The sequence below is a fragment of the Amyelois transitella genome, chromosome 17 (genome assembly GCF_032362555.1).
Source record: "Amyelois transitella isolate CPQ chromosome 17, ilAmyTran1.1, whole genome shotgun sequence".
NCBI lineage: Eukaryota > Metazoa > Arthropoda > Insecta > Lepidoptera > Pyralidae > Amyelois > Amyelois transitella.
In genome coordinates, this window is record NC_083520.1 from 7,230,887 (window position 1) to 7,243,349 (window position 12,463).

The 12,463-nt window shown below is 34.0% G+C and overlaps 2 protein-coding genes across 2 annotated transcripts in view; both read right to left on the minus strand.

The window, feature by feature from the left end:
• LOC106134231 (uncharacterized) overlaps positions 1 to 12,463 on the minus strand; it is a 163,465-nt gene that overhangs the window by 39,994 nt on the left and 111,008 nt on the right. The gene's annotated exons all lie outside the window — the stretch shown is intronic.
• Positions 1,815 to 2,839, minus strand: LOC106134265 (enhancer of split mbeta protein). The gene has a single exon (XM_013334264.2). The coding sequence runs from the start codon at positions 2,773 to 2,775 to the stop codon at positions 2,176 to 2,178; it is 600 nt and encodes a 199-aa protein (XP_013189718.2). The 5' UTR covers positions 2,776 to 2,839; the 3' UTR covers positions 1,815 to 2,175.

Below are 12,463 nucleotides of genomic sequence, written 5' to 3' on the forward strand. Positions count from 1 at the left end.
AAAAAAAGATGTTTAATAAAAAAAAAAATTGTAAAAACCTAAGTGTAATAATGAAAAAAATCAAATTTATATTATATTATATAACATATTACTTATTCCTCATTTAATAAATTATTGAATGTAAATAAAAATCTGTTCTGCTTTTACCGAGCTACATACACATACATTCTTCCTTTTACAGCGATGGTAACCTTTGGTGGCGCCCTCATTTCTACTTTAATTTTTCAATTTTTTTAAAAATCAACAAAGCAGACACGCTTAAAAGATTGTCAAAAAGCAGTCTTAATTGCGTTTTATAAAAGCTCTGCGCATGCGACTACGAAAGTGCGTCACGTATGGTTAAACTTTCTGTAGCACGTTCGTAGCTTTGCTACGAGATTTCGGTAATCCGTGAGCTTTCCGATAGATGTCTCTTTAATATAATCTAGAGTTTGTAGCTTTGCGTTTTTCTTTGTTGATAATAGATGGCGCTAGGAGTATCGTTTATTGAATTGGATGTTAATATGTTAACATACATACATACATATGATCACGTCTATATCCCTAGCGGGGTAGACAGAGCCAACAGTTTTGAAAAGACTGATAGGCTACGCTCAGCTGTTTGGCTTAGTGATAGAATTTAGATTCAAATAGTGACAGGTTGCTAGCCCATCGTCTAAAAGAGGAATCTCAAGTTTATATGCCTGTCCCTTAGTCGCCTTTTACGACATCCGTGGGAAAGAGATGGAGTGGTCCTATTCTTTTTTGTAATGGAGCCGGGAACCACACGGCACAGTTTAAGTTTAAGTTTAAACTGTTTAATATGTTAATTATGTAACAATAGCAGTAGGAGGGATAATAAGTTCCTCATTTGGTTCTCTATGACCTATACATGACAGATGTATAAACACTGTTAGTGGACTGTACGCAAATTACTTTTCCTTAACTTACCACAAGGAAAAATTTACTAGGAAATTTTATTTTCGTAATTAAAATTCAATGACACTTTCTGAATTATATCAGTGCGATAATGCCATTTATAGCACTGATATAATAGGGCTTTGCTATCAAAATTTGCATTTCATTATATTAATCTGATTATACTTATACAGATGCCCTACTTTTTACGCTTGCTCTTGATGCGTCCTTTCTGAAAAGGTGCCGCGTTTGACTACGATTCAGGAAGTTGCAAAGCGACTCCCGTCTGACCTCCGTTTATACTGTTAACTAGAAACTTACTTCAGTTTAGATCATACCAGCCTTCTTTCTAATGAGCACTAGAACCACTTCATCCTTTAATTGACTAGGTATTCCAATATGTTAATGATGAATTCCGTGACCATTCGAAGGAGGATGTGAATTCTATCTGTTTATAGTGGACAAACAGGAAAGTTACCCGACTAGGTCGCAGAGTCATAGGTTGAAGATCTACGGCTGAGAACTTAACCTCCTTTTGAATTTATCATCGTTTGTTTCCAGTCAGCAATCACATGATTCAGTTTGTTTACGTTTTATTTTTTATCACTTGTCGTTTCATGTGAATTGGACTGGACGAGTGTATGTTTGAAAAAATAAAGTGTTTATTTTGTACTTTGTGACTCAGTTTCTTATTTTAAATAAGGAATACTAATTGATGAATAACATTGGTATAGTTATGTATCAAGTTGAAATATTAGCAAACTTTTTGAATTGAAGTTAAGTACTGCGACAATGTACTTATATTATAGATAAATGTTTTTTTAAGATGTCAAAGTACTCCTTTTCATGTATATTAATTTTTCTAAATTGTAAATAATCCTAGTAAAAGGGTTGTAGATATCAATGAAATGCAGAAATAGATTAAAATAATATTTGTTTATTATTCTCATTCTTTTGTAGTTCACGATTGAGTGAAATCTTTTTAACGATAAAAATATAACAATACGACCTCAGCAAGGCTCGATACAACATTTCTTAAACAATAATATTACTCTTTAATATCACAATAGACTTATAGGCTATTTTATTAAAGCTTTGAAGTTGAACTTACGAGCTAGATTTCCCTAAACTAGTTAAATTGTGAGATCTAGAGTTGCCTGAAGTTTTCACATGAACAACACTGAACTGTAGTGTGGCGGACACAGGGCGAGTGCGGCTCCGGTCGGTGCTGGAACAGATGTGACCGCGGAGCCGGTCCGCTGCTGCTCCGGCTCCTCGTTACCACGGTCTCCACACCTTGTTGTAGCTGGTGGTGCAGTCTAGGGGCGTGGAGGTATGCATGGGCACTGGGGAGGCTGGCGGCGACGGAGACACGTAGCCAGATGATGAGGATGCAGTAGAAGGCGCGGGGCTGGCGGGACTCGCTGGTGGCGTGTCGACACCGGCTGCTGCGCGCTGCATATCGTTCAATCTGTGTCCGAGGTGGGTCATCAGCTGAGTTCCCAACCTCACGTCAACACCGGGAATGGATGCCAGGCATCGAGACACTTCGTTGGCGGCATGAGTAAATCCAGCTCGGAAGCGGTCGGCATCTACTGTCGTGTTGATTGACAGTCTGCGCTGGCGGCGAAGTTTGTGCAAGTGGCGAACGGTCAGTTCCAAAATATCAGCCTTTTCCAACTTGGCGACGTTTTCTCCTTCAGATTGCAAAGCGCTGACCATCAGCTCTTTGAGCTCGTCGAGGCAGCGGTTGATGCGAGCGCGCCTCTTGCGCTCGAGCATCGGCTTCATCACTTTGCGATATTGGTAAGTACGCGAGACAGGCTGCGGGCCGTCGTCTGCGAGCGAATACGCGATCTCGTAAGACATATTGGACATTTGTGTAAGTTAGTGAGCGTGCGTTAGCGCTGAGCGTTGAACGCGGAATGCGGTGTGGTCGGCTGGCGGGGGCTTATATAGGGAACCGAGGGCGCGCGATCGTGGGAACGCACGGAGCTGTCGAGTTCCCACACGCGCCACCTGTGCGGAGCAGCTGCCGCCGGGGCGCGGGGGGACACGCGCCGCCGTCGCGCGTGCGCGCCGTAAACAATCGCCGGCGCAGGCGCACGCCGCGACGCCTGCCCGCGGTAATTGCCGATCTACTTGCTTGCTACCGATCACCTAGCTCATGACCTTCCTTGGATTCATGTTAGATGACATTTGACCAAAATGGTGAAGGCAGCGCTCACAGTTCGCATACATACCAACATTATGCAACTTGGAGATGACAATATGTTGTAAGAATTACTTGAGGTAAATATTTTTTTTAAAAAGGTAAAAGCTGAATTGCTGCATTAACTTGTAAATCACTTCGGTAAAAAATAATACGATTGTTTGTCATAGAAGTTCGTAGCATCCTCATAGCTACGAGGGTATTCGTAGCTACGAGGATGCTACGAACTTCTAATCGTAATAGAACATTTTTTTTCTCGTTTGGTTTATACAAAAAATATAAACATATTAGCTCTGAACGGGGAGATAATGTATTATAATTTATATGTATGTATAATGATTTATTGTATACTGATTTACCTATGTATCTGATTCAATTTGATATGAGCTGGCTACTGTTCATATTAATCAGAGATTTAGAGCGATCGTGATGTTTTGTGCTTTGTAGTATTCAATCAACTTGAATTTTATAATAACTATCAGAATAGCTGACTCGTTGCTTTGCCCCAGATCTGCTTGCCTAATGATATGGACATAATGTAGCAAAACGCACAGTCAGTAATTTGCTTATGAAGATACTTTCATACATTTTTTTTTCTTAAACTTTGGCATTATTATTAACATTTTAATGTTGATTGCTTTGCAACAGTTTCAAGCTTATGATTAAGTACCTGTGTATGATGATTAAGATGTTTTTGAAGAGAAAAGGCTGGTTTTTAGGTAGGTAATGTCTTGAAAAGTTATAAGAAATCACGTTCAATTAATAGAATAAACTGGTAAATAATTTTGTCTTTTTAACAGCTTATTTTTATTACTTTTTGAATAAGAATATGGGAACTTTTAACTGGGTCTCATAAAATATAAAATGCATGTATTTTTTTTTACAACTGAGTTTCTAACATTGTTCGGAATTTGCAACTTTATCATCAACTCATTATGCATAACTATATAACTCATATGCATTTGCGGTACGTTTAATTATGTTTTTAAACAGTAACTAGTATTAAGATATATTATTTAATTATGTATTTACAGTAACTTAGTAAGATCTTTTATCCAGTCGAATTCAAAAATACTTATTTTTATATTGTCCAATCTTAATGAAGTTCAGAAAAAAAGGTAGGAACAATTTTCAACCGGTCCTTACATTCGCTTACGGTAACGTGCGTGCGCTGGCGCCGCGCCGCGCCGGTAGCTGACGAAGGCTGTGTGAATCTACACCGATTATGCACACAGTTACTTACACTTATTATTATTGCTTAATAAATAATACCTCCGGATTATGGATTAAAAATGCATTTCTTTAATACAATTTTTGTTCTGTAACTTTAACTTTTTGTGTGTGATTTATGAATTAATAAATACCTATATGAATTCTCAAGATTTATTCCCTATATGTCTGCATTTGTCACGTCTTCATCCCTTCCGGGGATAGACAGAGCTTTACCCTACAACCTTTAAAAGGTTTTAAGGTCATAATTGATTATATCGTTATTGTAGTTAAAACCTTGTTGTTTCGTTTTGATTGAATTTATTTATATAGGTAAATACAATTTATGTAATAACGTATCCTCAGTGTTGACCCATATCTGCGACATGTTTTTTCATTTATTATATCTTTGTAACCAAACACATAAATCTGCTATCAATATTGAATTTGTCTTTAATGTTTTTCGACCTTCCTTTCTACTAATGTCGGGTTTTTCAAAGCACTACATAACTTGTCTCGTGCTATCACATGCGTGGGCGCAGTCACCCACGCGCCGCGCCTCGAGAAATCGTTGTCTCATCGACACCCGTTTTTGGCATCAATTTCAAGGAAACATCGACGGGAGAGAAATACATACCTTAAACACTCTTCTCTTTATACATATTTGGGTGACTTTGCCTATATTTTGTTAACATTTCATTATAACTATGGGTAGCAACATCTACACATTCCATTGCAGATGTTGCGGAGGCTAATCGGAAGACGATTTGAGTAAAAATCTGACCCATTCTAGGATCGAGGTCACAGGCGCATCCAACATATTTCAATTATCTAAATCCATTCAGTGTTTCATCTAGACATTGATATAGAAAATTTAATTCTGGCATCTCCTTTTTTTGTTTAGACAAACATTTCAAAAATTTACAGAACTACTTGGCTCCTCATGTGTGGTACGCATGATTTCCTTAATAATTAATAAAATTACTAGCTTATTTTTTTATCTAAGTTTACTAATAAAAGGAAGAACAAGAAACTCATTTCATCAATTAAAACAAATAGTATTATTTAACTTTTTTTCTGTATTCAGTTTGTTTTTATTTTGAAGACATCAGAATCTGGTCAATTTATTGTTATTGTATGCTGTCTTGATCGGGTCGTAAGGATTTTATTCGTGGGAACTTAGAAATTTGGGTGCGTAAAACTGTAAAGTATTACATACAACAGGAAATATTTTTTATGTTTGCAGTAATTGGCATTAAGTGGTATGTAAATATTCTAGATTTAACGTTGAGATATACTTCGAAAGCAGTTTTATACGTAACTTAAACCAATTCTACATACCTACCTAAGTATGTATTTTCATACGTAATTAACGTCTCACAAATAATGGGAGATTTTATATTATCTTCATGTATGTCTTCTGCTTCAGCTGGTCAACAGTAATTCAGTATTGGTGACAATGAGTGACGCTAAAACAGTTCAACCACCAGCGAGTGATAATTATAGGTATAGTTAGTATAAAACAATGTCATTCTGTGCGTAATTTAATGAGTAACGGCCATGTTACGTTGTTCTGTGGTTTTCCTGCACGTGCGGGAATTATTTTGCATTGTTAATTGATATAGGGTATCTGTATTCCATTAAATAGAATTATAAGCAAATACAATTATTGGAAGAATTAAGGGTGTATTTATAGAGATATTACTATTTGTTATTCATAAAAAATTGTTACACTTTAATGAAAGTGTAAGAGAAATGTTATTTGCTGTGGAAAATTCTGCAAAACTTTCGAACTTTGCAACTCAACACTTTACTGTGACGATATAATATATGTATAATGTCACATTAAATATCGGTCATATCAAATCTCCTTTCCGGAACCAAAGTCATCAGAATGTTGACAAATAGTATCATTTTATTAAGTGATATCAATTTGTGTAAGCACACTAAGTCGTCGGTAATGGTCAATATAAAAATTCCACTGCCCTAATGTGTAGCGGAACGGAAAAATGACAATTAGTCACTAATCGTATCGAAGAATCAACAATCAAACAAATGAACAGAAATATATTAACATTATATATAATGCATTAAGTTACTAAGAACATTTGGTTGACTGGAAGAAATTTTTAAACGAACAAGAACCATTATATTATTTATTTTTAACATTAATAATTCGTAAATTACAATAAGCAGCTTTAATGCTAATAGCATTATCAAACAGTTTTAAAATGGGTTTAGCCTGTGGGTTAAGTAGAGAACATTTTATGTGGGTGCAAAAATATATTAAACGTACCTATATATGAATACTAGACTATGTATGTTTATGTTTATTTATAAAAAGATGTGGCTACGCTTTTGTCAAACCATAAATCTATAAATATACTTTTTAAACAGAACAAGATTAGGACACTATATGAAGTGATCGATCTATACTCTATTTAATTTGTCACAGAAACGATGACGAAGCGGCACGCGTTATACAAGGTCAGTCACACAATAAGGTTTAAGATGATGTTTGTTGTTATTAATTGCCTTACACATGTCATTTGAGTTCGAAAAGCAAATGGTATATATTTTAAAGGCGTCATGCAATCATATGTTTACCCGTTACTGAATACAAGCATTATATAAGCTGGTGTAGGTTCCCATAACTTTTCTATAATTAGTTCATTTCTTGAGGCACTGAATATAGTTAATAGAATAGGTTAATAGTAAATTAACAATAATTTTCAATTGGTCAAAGGCGGACCCCGGGCTCCTTTGCAGAGTGAATGTAACTGAGGCGAAAATAATTACAATATAGTTTCTATAACGAATATTTTGTTCCCGTAACCTGATGCACAGTATAATAAAGAGCAGGTACTACAAGGATAAGATGATCAAATCCTCAACTTTATCAATATGTTGACGTCAATAAACATGTGATGGCATGTTAATGTGACATTAACATAATATATTATAATAGGTATGTATTGAGTTCTTTGGACTTTAGACATCTTAGATTTTGTACTATGACGACAAAACTAAAATAATTCGATGATTTTTCTTAAATATTAATGCATTTTCTATGGATGATTTAAATAATTCTCGTGACCCAAAAAGTGGTGTTAATTTAATAGTTGTATAATTTGTGAGTCACACACTTATATGTATTTTTATCGGCAATCGTGTCTATTCTCGAAGGATACCCAACTATGTTTTAGTAGAAACGTTCAAATACATTTATTGATGAATGTTTTTAAAAATAAATTGAATTTTTTTTAAATATTAAGATCACACACATTACACAAAAATTTATTTCATTTCATTTCAATATTCCGTTTTCGGTGGTCCCAATTTAGCATGAAAATATCTGATATAATAAAAAACTATGATGAATATATAATAAACTAGTAATAATGTAACGACTCATTTATATTTTCTCATTTCTTCAATTTTATAATACTTATACATTATACATTTTATGTTTAAAGTTATCTAGTTTGTCTATACAAAGTTACACTTTTACAAGAAACCATTGCATTTAACATTGGTTTACCAATATCGTTTTAAATATGACTAAAGCAACAGTCATATTTTAAATGCTTGTGATGCAACCGCGACCGCTTCTAATGCGTTTTATACTGCACATCGGAAAGTTTTGCTAACTTATGACGTTCCCTATTACAGCTGATGACTTGCGGCCGATACTAATGTAGAGGTCATTATATGATATACATTAACATTAATTCAATGCTGGCAGAAAAGACACGCTTAATTACTAAAGTGATATTTTGTAACCAAATGATAAGAGGGATAGAACAAAAGTGGAACTAACAAGCTCATACATACATACATACATACATAAACTCACGCCTCTTTCCCGGAGGGGTAGGCAGAGACTACCTCTTACTACTACTAACAAGCTCATCACTCAAAGATATGTGATAAGTGGGATAATTTTCAAGGTGGTTAAAAAGTCATATGCCAAATGAAAAAAAATCATTCTTTTATTTTCTCAATTATATACATTTGTCCAATACAAATAAAATAATGATTTTTTTTCCAAATCTTTTCATTTTTGGGTTGCTTAAATTGGTTTTAGCCACCCAAAAATGAAAAGTTTGGATAAACCATAGGATGAACTGTGGGATTTTATCAGGGAATCGCTGAAATTATTTTATAACGGATGCCTTATTGTTTATTATACAGTTATGTTTGCCTTTATTTGTATTCCACTTCTGAGCAAAGGCCAAGTGAAATCTATATACTCGTAAATAAATTACAGTTCATTGTGCGTTACATACAAATAATGACGTGTCAGTCACCCTTTTCTTTTTATATTCTTCCAACTACTTTTACATAAGGAAAGAACACTTAAGTACTTTACTACATTTTTATAGAAAAGGTTATCGTAACTGATGTAATAAGTTTACAAACAGCTGTTTGTTTACCTCATCTTGTGTCAATACTGCGCTATAATTATAAATAAAATGTAAAAGAGCCATTATAGGAACTGTGACTGTAATAGATAGATTGTTAACAGGATGTGGCGATAAACATGTCAATGTCATTTTATATCAAACAAGCTTGGTTTTGCATAGAAGTAAGTACTATATTATATGACACAAATTTAAGATAATATGGGATTTTTTTAGTTATCGACGTAATCGCAAGTATCTTACCACCCACGTCAAAGCCGATATATAGGTATACTTATGTTTGTTCTTCCTTAAAATAACTGTGATTCGTTCATATCAAATCTATTTATTGGTACACAGATTCAAAGGATATTTTTCTTCTTTCTAGCCTTGGACCCCGGTTCATCATCACTGCTCTGGAGAGAGCTCGATTGATTCGGTGATTTAGGTTAATTTCATATAATAATACGAAGCGACTCCCGTTGCAACCGTTGCAGTTTTGTAACTGTTTATTATTTATTTAATCGATCATTATCAAATAAATAATAAATATCTTTTAAATAAACCTCTAAATTGCCAATTCAGTGCCCTCAATTAGCCTTTATATAGGTAGCACGTGATTTTAACGGATTTTTTCTCGTCGACGACATACCTAGATATCTTCGGAATATTTATAATTAAGAATTTGAAAAAGTTTTGCTAAATTTTCCTTTTCTTCATTAATCTAATGTGTCAACACATTTAAACTCTATTTGCTGTATCGACATGTCAATAACACATTCAGGTCACATCACTTGTGTTAGGGTTGGCAATGTTACTACATAAATTAATTAGTCATTATGACAAAAAATAATTATTCTATTCTTCCAATGCTGATGGAAAAATGGTACGATGAAAAAACATGGCCCGTGCTGCTTCTCATGCCGCCCAAGTTTTAAAAGTCTTCCTATCAGGGAAAAGGACTACTATTATGTCAACTAAGGAACTGGGAATTCTCTATAGATGATTATTTAACTATGGACACTGACTACGCTGTAAGGTAGATATATACCTACTAGTAATGTTTGTTTGTGTGAACAATATTCTTCTTTATTACTTGGATTAGGCTTTACTTTAACGGTAGCGGTTATTCTTCAAATCGGTTGTTTAAATTAATTGAGTACCTATTTCATATATTTCATATATCAGTCACACAACAGTCACTGCTTGTTTAACAAGCAATAACCTACATATATGAACCTTACCTGTTCTTATAATTGAAACCGAAATACAAAATTGTATGTAACGACAAGCAGAATTATATTATTAGATTATAGACTAAAGAGATTAATACCGGCTACATTTTGTCGTACAAACACAAATATTGCATCAGATTTCATAAACATTATACTCGTACAATTAAAAAGACATGTCGCGACACAAATTAAAAAAAAAAACAAATTGTAAACACACTTAATATTAAAAATAGATAATGACAAACAGAAAAATAAACCTAAATTACGAATGGCACAAAATACAAAAATAGTCTTATATTGACTTAACTGATAAGTGAACCTAAATAGTTACAAAATATTGACATACAAACAAACAGTCAACCCTGGGCGATTGCACCGTTTAATATTAGGAATTTTCCTATTTATAATCATATTCTGTTGTAAACAGTCGCACGCGCACGTAATCGACCATTGATGCTATTTAAACTCGGTTATCAGAGAGATACTGTTCTTTATTTAGACCAAGAATGACGTTTGTGTAGCAATGAAGCTTAATGGTTTTTATTGTATATTTGGTGTATTACTTTTAGGTATAATTGAACCTTTATAATAGGTACGTAAAAGATTAATGTAATATGAGGATATTTGCGATATTAATCAGATTGATTACCTCGACAACAAATGATTATTGGAGGTAAAAATGGTATATTATTTAGTTACATCTTTCTCCTGGTTTAAGTCCCGGTTGCATCCTCATCACTCTGGAGAGGAGCCCGGGGTATGCCTTTGATCATGGGTCCTGGATGGGGTGAGTCAGGTTTTTACAAGGGGCGACTTTTATCTGATCTCCGCAACCTTTGCAGGTAAACCTAACCCGTATTGGATCGATCATGGTTACATACAACCTACGCTTTTGCCTGAAAGTGTAGGTTTCCTTACAATGTTTTCCCTCACTGTAAGAGCATCGGTTAGTTTTCAAACGAATGGTACTTACATAACTTCGATAATAGTCATGATAGCCGAGGTGTGATTCGAACCTGTGTGATTGAACCTTGATGGGCTAGCAACCTGTCACTATTTAAATCTCAATTTCATTATGAACTTTCAGTTTTTTCAAGAATGTTGGCTCTATCTACACCACAAGGGATATAAATGTTATTATATGTCCATAAGTCGTCTCATTATTTATTCTTTATCAGAAATAAAACCTTATAACCCATGAGTCAGCAAACTGCTATGAAGTTTGTACTGTATCAAACACAGGTATGATGACGTCACGGTGACATTTTACCATCAAGAGGTCGCATAAGTATCAGTAGCTGTAAAACATAAGTGACATATAGTTACAACATTGCGTCATAAGTTTTTTTATATACATGACAAACAAAAACATATATTTAGGACATCTTTTAAAATTATTTACATACGCATACATACACACGATCACGCCTCTTTTTAACAGGGAAGTCTTTTCAACATGTTTTGCTTTATTCACGTCATTTATTCATGCGAGGTCGACAGTTTAGGGTAATTTTGACCTTGAACGTACCTGATTAAACCAAAATACGCTTACATTTATCTAAACCTTCTCCTTCCAACGTTTCCAAGTGATATTTCATTGTCATTCAACTCTCTGCTACAATATATTTTCATCTAACAAAATTTTATTCTTTTTATCTACATATTTGGAAATCTGTCACGAGTTTGATAAAAAAGAGTTGCAATTGCACTAATTATGAAAGTATATCGTTGATTACAAGTGATAAGATCGTAGTTATATATTATGATAATTTTAAATCGCTTAACCTAAAAATAATTTGATAAATGTAATAAAACATTAAAACTTTATTAGAAAATATCATTACGACAGAAAATAAAACTACTAGACTATGCGTTCAGCCAGAATTAAGAGGTTAGTTCAAATTTACATAAATTTTCTCCGTTATTACTAAAAGACTTTGAATTTAAAAAAATTGCCTGAGTTAACCTTAGACAAATAAATAAAGACATAGAGAAATTAATTATTTAAATAAACTAACGAAAATCTTGCTTTTTTAGTTACTTAAGAAATTAACTGAAAATATTCTTATTGCCACTTACTTAAGATAAAAATGTAAGGACAACCCAGCTTAATAATGATAGTGAACCTTGAAAATCTAAATACAAAAATCAAATTTATTTTATGTATGGTTTGTACAAATGGTAATCAACCCGTAGAAAATATTCCAGTCGTTGATCTCCTAGATTCTATCTGAGACGCCTTCATTATGAGATATGAAAAACCTCCGACTTAATTATGTTTCTACTTTAGATCAAAGTGTGCGAAATTGACGTATAATTTCCTAGAACCCTATTAGTATGTTGCATTCTGTGATCTCTAACCGCACATAAATAGCACAAAATAATTTATTTTCCTGTGAGATCGGAGGTTATTAGGATGACTCAGTTGCAATATTTGTAGGCAAACTCATAGACTGGCGACCAGAAAGTCGAATCGATCGCCGATTCATTGATTTCTATATGTAATA